Source organism: Brassica rapa, chromosome A09 (assembly GCF_000309985.2).
Source record: "Brassica rapa cultivar Chiifu-401-42 chromosome A09, CAAS_Brap_v3.01, whole genome shotgun sequence".
Lineage (NCBI taxonomy): Eukaryota > Viridiplantae > Streptophyta > Magnoliopsida > Brassicales > Brassicaceae > Brassica > Brassica rapa.
Genome location: NC_024803.2, coordinates 26163890 through 26176706, shown reverse-complemented (window position 1 = coordinate 26176706; position 12817 = coordinate 26163890). Strand labels below are relative to the sequence as shown.

The window sequence follows — 12817 nt, the reverse complement described above, 5'->3', positions numbered from 1 at the left end:
TTTGTAATTCGTTTATAATTTCATATAAAAAGGCCTAATTAATATTATATGGCAGGCCCACCGATTTTACAGAGTTCGGACTTCGGACAAAAGACCAATGATAATACTATGTACATTAGTTACATGTTTACAACACCGTATTTTCACTCTACATCATCTTCTCTCTTTTACACATTACTTTTTTATTTTTCCACATCATAATTCAACACTCACTCAATTCATATTTTCTTCAATGGTTTTGTTTAAAAAAAATTACAACACCATGTCCCACCAACTTTATTCATAATTTTGCTTTATGCTTTTGTGATTACATATTATAAGTAAAAAAATGATTTTTTTTTTCATTCAAATGAAATGGAACAAGTATCTATTTATAGAGTATAAAAAATGATGAATTTTGATATAAAAAATATATATATACAATTATAATTATTATGAAATAATTGATGTTAAATACTTGTGATGAAAAAAAAAGTTAGTCTAAAGTAACTCTTTTTCTCTCTAAATTTTAGTCCAATCAATATTTGTCACGTCATACAAGAAGGACTCACTTTTTTTTCAACACCCGTTGATAAGTTTCAACACTGATTTTGCCACATCATATCTTTTACTTTTACAACAAACCATTGTAAGCTTATCAACTGTTGATAAATATCCCATTGTAAGTAGTCTAAGAGTGCCTACGCTACGCAACAGAGACGTGATGTGAATCATCCGTGAGGAGGTGAAGTTGTCTATGAAGTATTAGGGATAAATGTCTCACATCGAATATTGGAAGAGATCCTTAGTAATATATAAAATGGATGGGTCACTCCACTTATCACTAATTAGTTTTAGGTTGGAAGCCCATCTAACTTAACATGGTATCAGAGCCGATCCACGCAGTCCAATCCGATCCACATCAATCTGGCCCAAAGTTGGCCCATCGATCCTTGCCCGGAGATTCCGAGATTGACATTCAAAGAGCCATCATCTCGAGGGGGCGTATTAGGGATAAATGTCTCACATCGGATATTGGAAGAGATCTTTAGTAATATATAAGATGGATGACCCACTCCACTTATCACCAATTGGTTTTAGGTTGGAAGCCCATCTAGCTTAAAATGAAACTCGTATGAGAAGAGTACAAGGCATACTATCTCACAGAAGCAACCATATAAGCATCATCGAAGAGTACACTCCCGTAACAGAAGAATCCTTGTCAAACCTCGCAGAAAAAACTACAAACAAATATATTCATTAAAAGACATCAGCTATCTTACTCTCATACTAGGATAAAAAAACATTCCATTGGTTGTGAGAAGATGATCACCAGAACGATGTGTAAAAGATGTAACTCAGAAGCGGTAAAAGAAGTTTTCTCAAAGAGAATGCACCGATATAATTTGTTCCTGAGACATATAAAGACAGATATAATTTGTAAAGCATATAATGACTCATGCATTAACCTTATGACTGCTGCAGCACCTTCCCATCCATTTGTTTCCTATTTTACAATATCAATCACCATAACATAATCAGGTAGATGAACCTCCTCGTTGCTGAAGCAATCAATGTATCGTTATTCGATGGATGGAAACCCACATAGCATGAGCATGAGTATGGAAGTTGTGGAAGATAATGGATACCATGGTGTCTTCAGCAATTTGATCAGCGATTGTAATTATATATTCTTATACCTACAAAGACTGACATTTTTTTATACGTAGCTACAAAAGATGGGAATCTAAAAAGAGGGAGGAAGTAACTTATAGAGTTTCTTGGGGCAAGTCATACCGCCTCCTCGGATAGAAAGAGAGGGTCCTTTGGCAGATCTCACTACATTGGTATCAAGGAAGATGATTACCACAGTGATGTCATCGTAGAAATGTCTCCTCACGCCTCTCTCTATCTTCTTCAGATTAATTAGTAGATATCATTTATCTATTCTTTGCTGCAGCTTGCAGTGTCATCTTCACCAGTCTACATTATATCCCATGCGTTCATTCACACAGCATATCTCAGACTCAATATTTGGTTTTGTAATAAGTTATTTACTTGGGGGAAAATTGGTCTAATGCACACGTTTCGTGGTGGTTCTGAACGATGTCAACAGCTTTTTGGTTACTTAACTGTTCTCATACTCCGTCTGAAGCAAATATCAGAAACTGATCTTGTGGTTGGAGCTCAACTCATGCTCTGTTGTCGACGGTTAGATGAGCTATAATCTCCTATGGATCTAGATATCTGCAACAGAAAAAAAAAGCATATCTTAGCCTTCTCAATTCGGTCTCCAGAGTTTATATTGCATGGAAAAGGAACAAACAAATCTAGACTATCAACATACATGTATGCAGCCATGAAGACAGAACATGTGTTCAACTGTTCTGTCGATTCTAATATCTAGGTTAATGTATGAACATGCACACAACCTGAGTCTATTGAGTCATAATCAAATATAGTGAAAGCAGTAGCAGAGATCAATTCCAACAAAATCCTAATTTTTTAAACACATAAGTCAATCTAACAATTTGTCAATGAATATAGTGTGTACTCGACAAAAAGTGAAGGCGGAATCTGCGCCAGATGACCAGAGCCGTATCTGCAATCTCTCTTGGATAAGGACTTGATACTCCTCATCCATTAAATCAACACCATACACAGACGCCGCCAGATCACATCTGAGACTCGACTTTGTCGCGGACTGTAACTGAAACCTCTAGAAGAGACAGACGAAGAAGAATTTGGTCTAGGGCTAGAGATGCCAGTCTAACATTTCTGTCTCAATGCCAGTCTAACATTTTTAGATGTTTTTTTGTCATCAGTTAGATTATATAAACATATGAAATGTTTTACATAAAACTAGGTAATAACCTGCGCCTTGCACGAGATGTAATTATTAGTTTCGTTATTTTTAATAAAAGATACTAAATCTGTTTAATCTAGATATTGGTTCAGTTTTAATTTTTGTTTTTGTTTTTAATCTTCTAAAATATAACTATTATTTTAAATTAATATTCATTTAGTTTATTTGGTTAAAATTTTGATTTTTTGGTTTTTTCCGGTAAAAACAAAATTAATATTATTTGTTTATTTTCATGTTATGAATTTTAGATAGCCGTCATGTCGAACCAATAGTTTCTAAACAGATAATATTTTAAGAAAAATAAAAGAAAACTTTCAAGATAAATCATTTCACTACAATTTGGCCTGTAGTGAAAGAAGCATTAAGAAAAATATTTCAGCTTAAAAAAAAAATTAGATACTTCAGTTGTGGTCAATACTTAGTTACAAGGTGCTCACATCAAGGTGCACATGTATGTGTATGTAAAAAGTACATAAAAATAGTTGACAAATAAATAAAGATATTGTTAAATAATATTAAATGGCATTTTTGTTCAAAACAATACATGAAAGATAAAATTAAAATTAATTTAAAATAAAAAGGCCTTGACATTAGTCATTTTTTACATATAAAGAAAATAAAATTGTATCCGTAAAGAGGGGTGGGTACAGATCAATATCTGGGTATTTGGAAGTATTCGCGTCGATTCGATCTTGAGCCACCTAGATATTCGGTGACTCGGATATCCGAAATATCTTAGAATTTTAAAGAATATCCGATTTGATCCGTAAATAAAATAAAATTTTAAAAATAATTGAAAATTTTAATAATAACATTATTTAACCTTTTAAATTCTAGTACCTAATATAATAAATTTAATTCATAAAAATATTGTAAAACTGATATAAAGTATAATATATATAACGTATATATATAATTCTTTACATATATATATGCATATAACATATCGAATTAGATATCTGTTCATAAAAGTATTGGTATTTGTGATTTGCTTTTTTTTTTTATATTGTATTTTAGTAATTGATTTGTTTCGTAGAGTTACGTATTTATATCCAGATTTTTTGGTTCAAATCAAAACGGATAACGAATCGAATCAAAATTTATGAATATTTTGCTCAACTTTATCCGAAACAATAAAAATAATATATATATATATATAGTTTGGCTTTTGATTCGTTATCTATTTTTATTCAAACCGAAAAATCGAGAGTTTTATTAAAATCATGTATGTGAGTTTTATATTAAAAAAAATTGCAAAGTACATAGTGTGAACACATTTATGAATATAGTATGAATGCGTTAACATATTTATTATCAAATCATTGTGAAACTGCCACGTGTCTATTATAGTGTGAATGCATTTATTACAATGCTTCTCCTTTGATATATATGGATCAGCAAAAATACATTCTTTCCATAGCCATAAACAACAAGGATCACAATCCTTCGACGATTTACAATTTACGATAATAAGAATAAACTAGAGTTATTATGAAATGAAGTACTAAAACTTTAGCCCAAATCTCGCTGAGAAAACTGAAGTAGGCGTCGTGATGATAGCAACCATTGGGGAAAAGTGCTCTGATCTTCAAATTGCGGATATAAAAAAGTTAAGGAAGCTTGTTTCTGGATTTGAAGAAACTTTTATGATTCTATCCAAGAACCAAAGAAACAATTTGACGGAATCTCAACGCTCGGTACTTCCATCAGCTTCCACCATATCGTAACACTAATAAGACCATTTGAATCTTCAAATGAGAACCAGTAGAACCACTCTTGTCACGACCCAAAACAGTAACCACCCACACTTATTGAACCAAGATCAGCGACTTAAGCGTTCTTCAAAGACATTCATACATACCCGCCAAAAGATAAGATAGAGAGGGAGCAAGAAGTTAAAACCATTAAAATTCAGGAACCTCGATCCACAAATATCTGAACATAACATTTTTAGATGCTTTAAGCAAAATTTTAATATCATATTTTATATTTCTATTTTATATATTTACAATATAAATCAAATTAGACTTTTATAAACTAATTAAGTTCCATTAATAATTGTTGAAGATAACTTAATAGCGTTAATTTAATATTTTATTACATTTAGAAACCAAATAAATCATTTTATCTGAATAAATAATTAGATTTTAAACATAAATAATTATGTATCATTGATTTAATTTATATTGACTGTTACCTATACCATATTATTAAATTAATATTATTATATATACTAATTTTATTTAAAGTTAATTTATCTTTCTAAGCAGAAGTTTTAAATTTAATATAAATATATTAATCTAGCTAAATATATTAATTCTGTTAGTTAAGATAAATCATACTGTATTTTGGTTTATGGTATAAAACGATAAAAGTTTTGTATTCATTTTTTTTAAATGCATGTAAATTATACAAGACGATAATAACTAACATTCATTTCAAACTATTTTTTATATATTTTAAAATTATTAAAATAAAATATTAAAATGATATGATATACATATGTAGATGATGATGATATTTATTATCGAGTTTATCTTTCTTCCTAATTTCTTAAAAAAATTATGGTTTTCTTCAATATTTTGTTAATTTTCTTTGACTTGATTTTAATGATCAAAAAGGAAAAACTGTCAAATTTACTCATTCTAAGACTTTCATTTACCTTACTCTGATGAAACGTGAAATAAGTAGTATCGTTGGTGGATTACATCTATAATCGTTCAATATTAAACATCTTATTCAGTGGATCTCTTTGTGTATCACATCGCCGTCCTTCTCTGTGCAAGTTAATGGCGAGTTGGCCGGCTATTTTCAGAGCAAGCGAGGTCTTAGGCAGGGTTGCTCTTTATCTCCATGCCTCTTCGTCATATGTATGAGTGTGTTGTCAAGAATGATTGATGAAGCTGCGGGTAGAGGAGAGATTGGTTATCACCCGAAATGCAAAAACATAGACATCACACATCTATGTTTTGCAGATGATTTAATGGTGTTTACTGATGGCACAGGAAAATCAATAGAAGGCATACTAAAGGTCTTTGACAGATTTGATAGAATGAGTGGGTTGCAGATAAGTATGGAGAAATCAATTTTATTCATGGCGGGTGGTATGGCTCAAAAGAGAGAGGAAGTTCAAAACCAGTTTCAATTTGCATCAGGGACACTTCCGGTACGTTATTTGGGACTCCCTTTGTTAACTAAATGCATGACTGTCAATGATTACTTGCCATTGATAGAGAAGATTAGGAGAAGAATAAGCTCATGGACATGGTGTTTTCTTTCCTACGCGGGAAGATCACAATTGCTACAATCAGTCATAATGAGCCTAACCAATTTTTGGATGGCTGCATTTAGACTCCCCAGTAGCTGTATTAAGGAGATTGAGAGAATCTGCTCTGCATACCTCTGGTCTGGTCCGGAACTTAATGGTAGGAAGAATAAGATTGCTTGGAAGGATATCTGTAAGACAAAGCAAGAAGGTGGGTTGGGGATTAGGCCGTTAAAGGAAGTGAATTTGGTGGGTTGTATTAAACTGATTTGGAGGATATTATCATCTCATTCTTTATGGGTAAATTGGGTTCAAAGCTATCTTATCAGGAAGGGGTCTATTTGGATGGTGAAGGAAAATAATCAGTCTGGGACTTGGATGTGGCGGAAGATATTGAAATGTCGGGATATTGCAAAAATGCTCTATAAGGTGGAGGTAAAGGATGGTAATAAAGCTTCTTTCTGGTTTGAAAAGTGGTCTTCTTTGGGTTGTCTGCAAGATGTCTTAAGTGGAAGAGGTCACATTGATTTGGAAATACTCGCTAATGATAAGGTTGCGGCTTGTAGGAATCATAGAAGAAGACAACATCGCATCCCACTCTTGAATAGAGTAGAGATGGAAATCGAGCATTATAAAGCAAATTGGGTTCAAGAGGAAGATGTCTCACTGTGGAAAACTGAAAATGGCAAATACAAAAGGTTTTTTTCTACAAGAGAAACTTGGTATATAATGCGAGAGAAGCATTTGTTATGTGGCTGGCACAAAGCTGTGTGGTTTAAACATGCAACTCTTCGATATTCTTTTATTCTCTGGACTGCGATTCATGGAAGACTATCTACTGGTGATCGCTTGAGAAGTTGGAATTTAAATGTGGATGTATCTTGTGGGTTCTGTAATGAGCCAATAGAGACGAGAAAGCATCTGTTCTTTGAGTGTTCTTACTCTAAGGAAATCTGGGAAACACTGGTAAGGGGGGGTGATGAGGAGTCTGTATACGACGGAGTGGGATAATCTTATTGGGTTACTGTCAACTGATTCCACATGGGATAATCTCAGCCTGTTTATAGTGAGGCATGTGTTTCAATCTGCAGTACATGCTATTTGGATGGAGAGAAATAGAAGAAGACATGGAGAGAAGCCTGCTCCTGCAGTGTTTATTACCAAGAGGATTGATAAAGAGATGAGAAACAAGTTTACAGTGATAAGAAGGAAGGGTGACAAGAAGTATGAAGGTGGAATGGTAAAGTGGTTTAGCACAAGATAGAAGTTCTTATTCATTTTTTGATTGTTGCAATTTGGGAAAGATAAGAGTAGAAGATCTCTTTACAAATTGGAAAATCTAAAATAGGTTGTACTTGTTGTAATAAGAGATTTTTCTTTTGAATTAAATTTAACATTCAAAAAAAAAAAAAAAGAAAAAAAGAAGTCAAGTTGTCATTCGCCTAACCAACCAAGCCTTTAGACAAGCATTGTTCTTGTCCTGATATGCTTTTCAATAGAGGATTTAACGTATTTGAAGATAAGAGAAAGTACGTAGGAAACACAAATTTTACAATAAAGCAAACTGAATAATTATAAAGTATTTGTATAAATAAATCGATAACTAATATAAAATACTGATTAGAAAATAAAGCAATTTTTTTTTTTTTTTTTTGCACAAAAAAAAAAAAATATAAAATACTGATTATAAAAAATTTCTACATTTTGGATTAAACCGGAACTCCGACGATTGAAACACTTTCTACATTTTGCTGTTGGTATTCGAAGCTCATATGCACACGCGTGTTGGTTTAGCTATCAAATGACCACCCCACCTGGTTTGGCTATAGTCTTTAGAGCTAAAGGCGACAAGACAAGACTCTCTCTCTCTTTTTTTGTTTAGTTACTAAAAGACACTTTCACGTTTTTCACCTTCCAGATCTGATTTTATCGCCGAACGCTCACGGGAACGAACACGCATAAAGAAGTCGGAGGATACTTCGCATGGTCTCTGATCGGAACAACGCCAATCCAAATCCAATCTCCGTTCGTCGTTAATCGATCAATCGGATGGAGCAGCTGAAGACAATAGGGAGAGAGCTAGCGATGGGATCGCAAGGAGGGTTTGGTCAGTCGAAGGAGTTTCTCGATCTGGTCAAATCAATCGGCGAGGCGCGATCCAAAGCCGAGGAAGATCGAATCGTGCTCAGCGAGATCGACATACTCAAACGGAAGCTCCTCGAGCCGGACATCCCCAAGAGGAAGATGAAAGAGTACATCATACGCCTCGTCTACATCGAGATGCTAGGCCACGACGCTTCCTTCGGCTACATTCACGCCGTTAAGATGACTCACGACGACAATCTCCTCCTCAAGCGCACCGGTTACTTAGCAGTCACGCTCTTTCTCAACGAGGATCACGATCTCATCATCCTCATCGTCAACACCATTCAGAAAGATCTCAGGTCCGATAACTACCTCGTTGTTTGCGCGGCCCTTAATGCGATATGCAGGCTGATCAATGAGGAGACCATACCGGCGGTTTTGCCTCAGGTGGTTGACTTGCTTAATCACCACAAGGAAGCTGTGAGGAAGAAAGCCATCATGGCTTTGCACAGGTTTCATCGCAAGTCTCCTTCTTCGGTTTCGCATTTGATCTCCAATTTCAGAAAGAGGCTCTGTGATAATGATCCGGGAGTGATGGGTGCGACGCTTTGTCCTCTCTTTGATCTCATTACTGAAGATGTTGCTTCCTACAAGGATTTAGTCAGTAGTTTCGTCAGCATTCTCAAACAGGTCACTGAGAGACGCTTGCCAAAGAGTTACGACTACCATCAAATGCCTGCTCCCTTCATCCAGGTTTTGGCTTTGTAAGTCTGTTGTCGCTTAACTTTTGCAATTGCTGACATCAAGTTTGTCACTTTATGTCTTTTAGATCAAGTTGCTGAAGATTATGGCTCTGCTGGGTAGTGGTGATAAGAGTGCGAGTGAAATTATGTATATGGTGCTTGGGGATTTGTTCAAAAAGTGTGATTCTTCTACCAATATAGGAAATGCCATCCTTTATGAGTGTATTCGCTCTATCTCTTGTATAATTCCAAGCCCCAAACTGTTAGAAGCTGCTGCTGATGCTATCTCCAAGTTTTTGAAGGTTGGTCTTTCTGACTTGTGAGTTTATACACTTATGATTGTACCTAAATCCTGTGGTAACTATTTGTAGAGTGATAGTCACAATCTGAAATACATGGGGATTGATGGTCTTGGTCGATTGATAAAAATAAGCCCTGACATTGCTGAGCAGCACCAACTTGCTGTGATAGATTGTTTGGAGGTGAGCAACTATAAAGGAAACTCCGTTTAGTTTTTTGTTTGTCATTTCAGCAGTCGTTTTTTTTTGGGTTGCCTAATGTTTTCGTTGGTTACTTTCAACAGGATCCAGATGATACACTAAAGAGGAAAACTTTTGAATTGTTGTACAAAATGACCAAGTCCTCTAATGTAGAAGTGATTGTAGACCGAATGATTGATTACATGATTAGTATCAATGACAATCATTACAAAACTGAGATAGCATCTCGTTGTGTTGAGTTGGCCGAACAATTCGCTCCAAGCAATCAATGGTTCATCCAGGTAGTAAGCCGACCTCTCTTGGACACTGCCTACTTATATACTCTGTTTTGGTTGACAGAAAATCTACCATAATGCAGATCATGAACAAAGTTTTCGAGCATGCAGGAGATCTGGTAAATATTAAGGTGGCACATAATCTGATGCGTTTGATTGCTGAAGGATTCGGAGAGGACGATGACGATGCAGACAGCAAGCTTAGATTATCAGCTGTATGTTGTTCATTCCCTTTGTGTTCGCTCTGCTTTCGTGTGCAAAGAGATTGGTTGTTCTAGTTTTTGGTGATATATGGTCTCCTTTTTAACATAAATGAGTTGATATCTCAAATGGTAATACTTAAGTTAGGAGTAACTCTGATCATCTGTCTTACTTCCCGGTTTTGTTTCATTGGTTTAGATACTCTGTTTTTGTGTTGTGCTTATGAATGTACTTTTCTCGATGCAGGTAGAATCGTACTTGCAGATTATGAGCGAGCCAAAGCTCCCATCCCTGTTTCTTCAGGTTGATTTTGTTTTCTGACCTCTCCACTTACCTTTTTGCACATCAAATTATGCTTGTTGATTTTGGGTTTAATATCCAGGTCATTTCTTGGGTGTTGGGAGAATATGGCACAGCTGACGGGAAGTATTCTGCCTCCTATATTAGTGGAAAGCTGTGCGATGTGGCTGATGCATACTCAAGTGATGAAACTGTCAAGGTAGCTCGGCAACATTCAATATGATGCATCTAGAAACCTTTTGCCTTCTTAGTTGTTTATCCTGTAGCTTGTTGTACGACTCGAGTTCTATTTGAGATCTCCGTTCATGTTAGCTTCATAGGGACAACATAGTGAAGACTGAATGCAATGCATATGTGACTAACCCATTGCATGCTAACTCGTCAGTGTAATAAATCAACAACTTTCTTATTTATAGATGTCTGATCAAGGTTCTTTACTAGTAAATTGTACATATGAGGTGATGATATTACATCCAACCGCAGGTCCATTTTTACTGCTTGAAAAATGGTAATTGTTTTCTGTTTTTTTTTTGAAGGGATATGCTGTTTCTGCACTGATGAAGATTTATGCATTTGAAATTGCATCTGGGAGAAAGGTGGATGTTTTGCCAGAGGTCTGTATCTTTAGACGTTTCTGGAATCGAAAACACAATCTATAGCATGCTTTTGTCATGGACTGATTAGTTTATTAATGCAGTGCCAATCTTTGATCGAGGAGCTACTTGCTTCACATTCAACAGATCTGCAGCAACGTGCATATGAACTTCAGGCTCTCCTTGCTCTAGATGCCCGTGCTGTGGAGAGTATACTACCTTTAGATGCTAGTTGCGAAGACATCGAGGTAACCTTTTCTCTTCATGCATTCCCTTGTAACGTGAATTTCCTGAATCTCACAGTCATTCTTTTTTTTTTCCTGAATTTAGGTTGATAAAGATCTTTCATTTCTCAATGGCTACATCCAACAAGCTATTGAGAGTGGAGCGCAACCTTATATATCTGAGAGAGAGCGCTCTGGTATGCTGGAAACAACTGATTACCATTCCCAAGATCATCATGAGGTTCCATCTCATGCTCTTAGATTTGAAGCCTATGAACGTCCAAAGCCATCATCATTGCGAACACAAGCTTCGACCGAGCTTGTTCCATTACCCGAGCCTTCTTATTACAGCGAGGCACACCAGCCAATTTCAACTTCTTCCGTGTCTGAACGAGAGTCATCAGAAATCAAGCTGCGACTCGATGGAGTTAAACAAAAATGGGGTAGACCCAGCTATCAGTCGTCCACATCCGCTTCTTCTACTCCTCCGCAAGCAGCAAATGGTACCAGTAGTCACCCGGATGTTGGAGTTGGCTCATCTAGCTTAAAACCTCGAAGCAGTTATGAATCAAAGAAACCCGAAATTTATCCTGAGAAACAGAGACTCGCTGCATCCTTGTTTGGTGGATCATCATCGTCAAGATCTGATAGGAAGTCATCTTCTGGTGGACACAAGCCAGCAAAAGGAACAGCTAGCAAACCCCCCAAGGAAAATCCAATCCCTGTTCAGCCGCCACCAGACTTGCTCGACTTTGGCGAGCCAACTGCTACAAGTGTAACAGCAACGGATCCTTTTAAAGAGTTGGAAGGGCTTATGGATTCTTCGAGCCAAGATGGTGGTTCAACCGATGTGATGGGAGTACTATACTCAGATGCAGCGCCTGTGACCACAACCACAAGTGTTGACTCTCTCTTATCAGAACTGTCTGATAGCTCCAAAGGGAACCCAGGCACATATCAATCCCAAACCTCAAAAGGACCAAACTCACAGGAAGCTCTCGAGAAAGATGCTCTTGTTAGACAAATGGGTGTGAACCCAACAAGTCAGAACCCTACACTATTCAAAGATCTCCTCGGCTAGCAGAACCATTCTCCGACCAAACCATCCATTGACTCATATCATCATCAACAACATGGCCACCTTCTCATATTTGGTAATGCGCTGTGGAGTTTGGGGATTAGTAATGTTTCTGATTCAAGAACAGCTTTTTGTTGTACCTATGTTTCTTCTCAATAGAAACTTTCAGTTTACAAACACACAAAGAGAGAGGTAAGTCACGTTTCGAGGTTTTTTTTTGTGTGTTTCAATGGTTTCTCTTTTTATTTTGGTATCAGTGAATGGTTACCGTACGGCTGTTGAGTTTGAGCTTCTCTTGTTGTGTCTATAGAACATTTGTATTGTCTTTTTTATTTCTTAGAGGCGTTTTATTTTTCTTATAAAGTATATACTTCGTTTCAGAATAAAGATTTTAGTGTACCAATATTTTTCTTCTTACAGATGACTGCTAAATGGGGTTAATGATAATTCGGTTTTAGACAAAAACCTTATAAATAGAGTAATAAAAAATCTTACAAACCATATATATATATAGGCCTGGACAAAAGAAAACTATAACCAAACCGAAACCGAAATCGAACCAAAATTCTCCAGATCAAAACCGGACTGTAATCTTCAAATACTTAAATGGTTCCTATCTGAAATAACTAAACCGAATCAGAATGGAATGGGCCGAATATATAAAAAATACTAATTATATATAAAATTAACATAACTGAATATATATTT

The 12817-nt window shown here is 35.8% G+C and overlaps 2 protein-coding genes across 2 annotated transcripts; both read left to right on the top strand.

Moving 5' to 3' along the window:
* The first annotated feature begins 5735 nt into the window (after positions 1-5735).
* Positions 5736-7374, top strand: LOC117127788. Its single transcript, XM_033278454.1, has 2 exons — positions 5736-6808; positions 7167-7374. Exons 1-2 carry the CDS (start codon positions 5736-5738, stop codon positions 7372-7374), a joined length of 1281 nt encoding a protein of 426 aa, XP_033134345.1.
* Positions 7375-7909: 535 nt separating this feature from the next.
* LOC103840230 (AP-4 complex subunit epsilon) lies at positions 7910-12528 on the top strand. The gene is made up of 10 exons (XM_009116721.3): positions 7910-8948; positions 9025-9240; positions 9310-9420; positions 9522-9719; positions 9797-9928; positions 10161-10217; positions 10297-10413; positions 10751-10828; positions 10912-11055; positions 11138-12528. Exons 1-10 carry the CDS (start codon positions 8160-8162, stop codon positions 12110-12112), a joined length of 2817 nt encoding a protein of 938 aa, XP_009114969.2. The 5' UTR covers positions 7910-8159; the 3' UTR covers positions 12113-12528.
* Positions 12529-12817: the final 289 nt, after the last annotated feature.

Excerpts from the sequence above, each read along its gene's own strand:
- LOC117127788 (XM_033278454.1), top strand. The coding sequence starts at position 5,736 with ATGATTGATGAAGCTGCGGGTAGAGGAGAGATTGGTTATCACCCGAAA. Across the intron at positions 6,809-7,166 it reads GAAAATGGCAAATACAAAAG|CCTGTTTATAGTGAGGCATG; the intron begins GTTTTTTTCTAC and ends GGATAATCTCAG.
- LOC103840230 (XM_009116721.3), top strand. The coding sequence starts at position 8,160 with ATGGAGCAGCTGAAGACAATAGGGAGAGAGCTAGCGATGGGATCGCAA. Across the intron at positions 8,949-9,024 it reads TGCCTGCTCCCTTCATCCAG|ATCAAGTTGCTGAAGATTAT; the intron begins GTTTTGGCTTTG and ends TATGTCTTTTAG. Across the intron at positions 11,056-11,137 it reads CTAGTTGCGAAGACATCGAG|GTTGATAAAGATCTTTCATT; the intron begins GTAACCTTTTCT and ends TCCTGAATTTAG.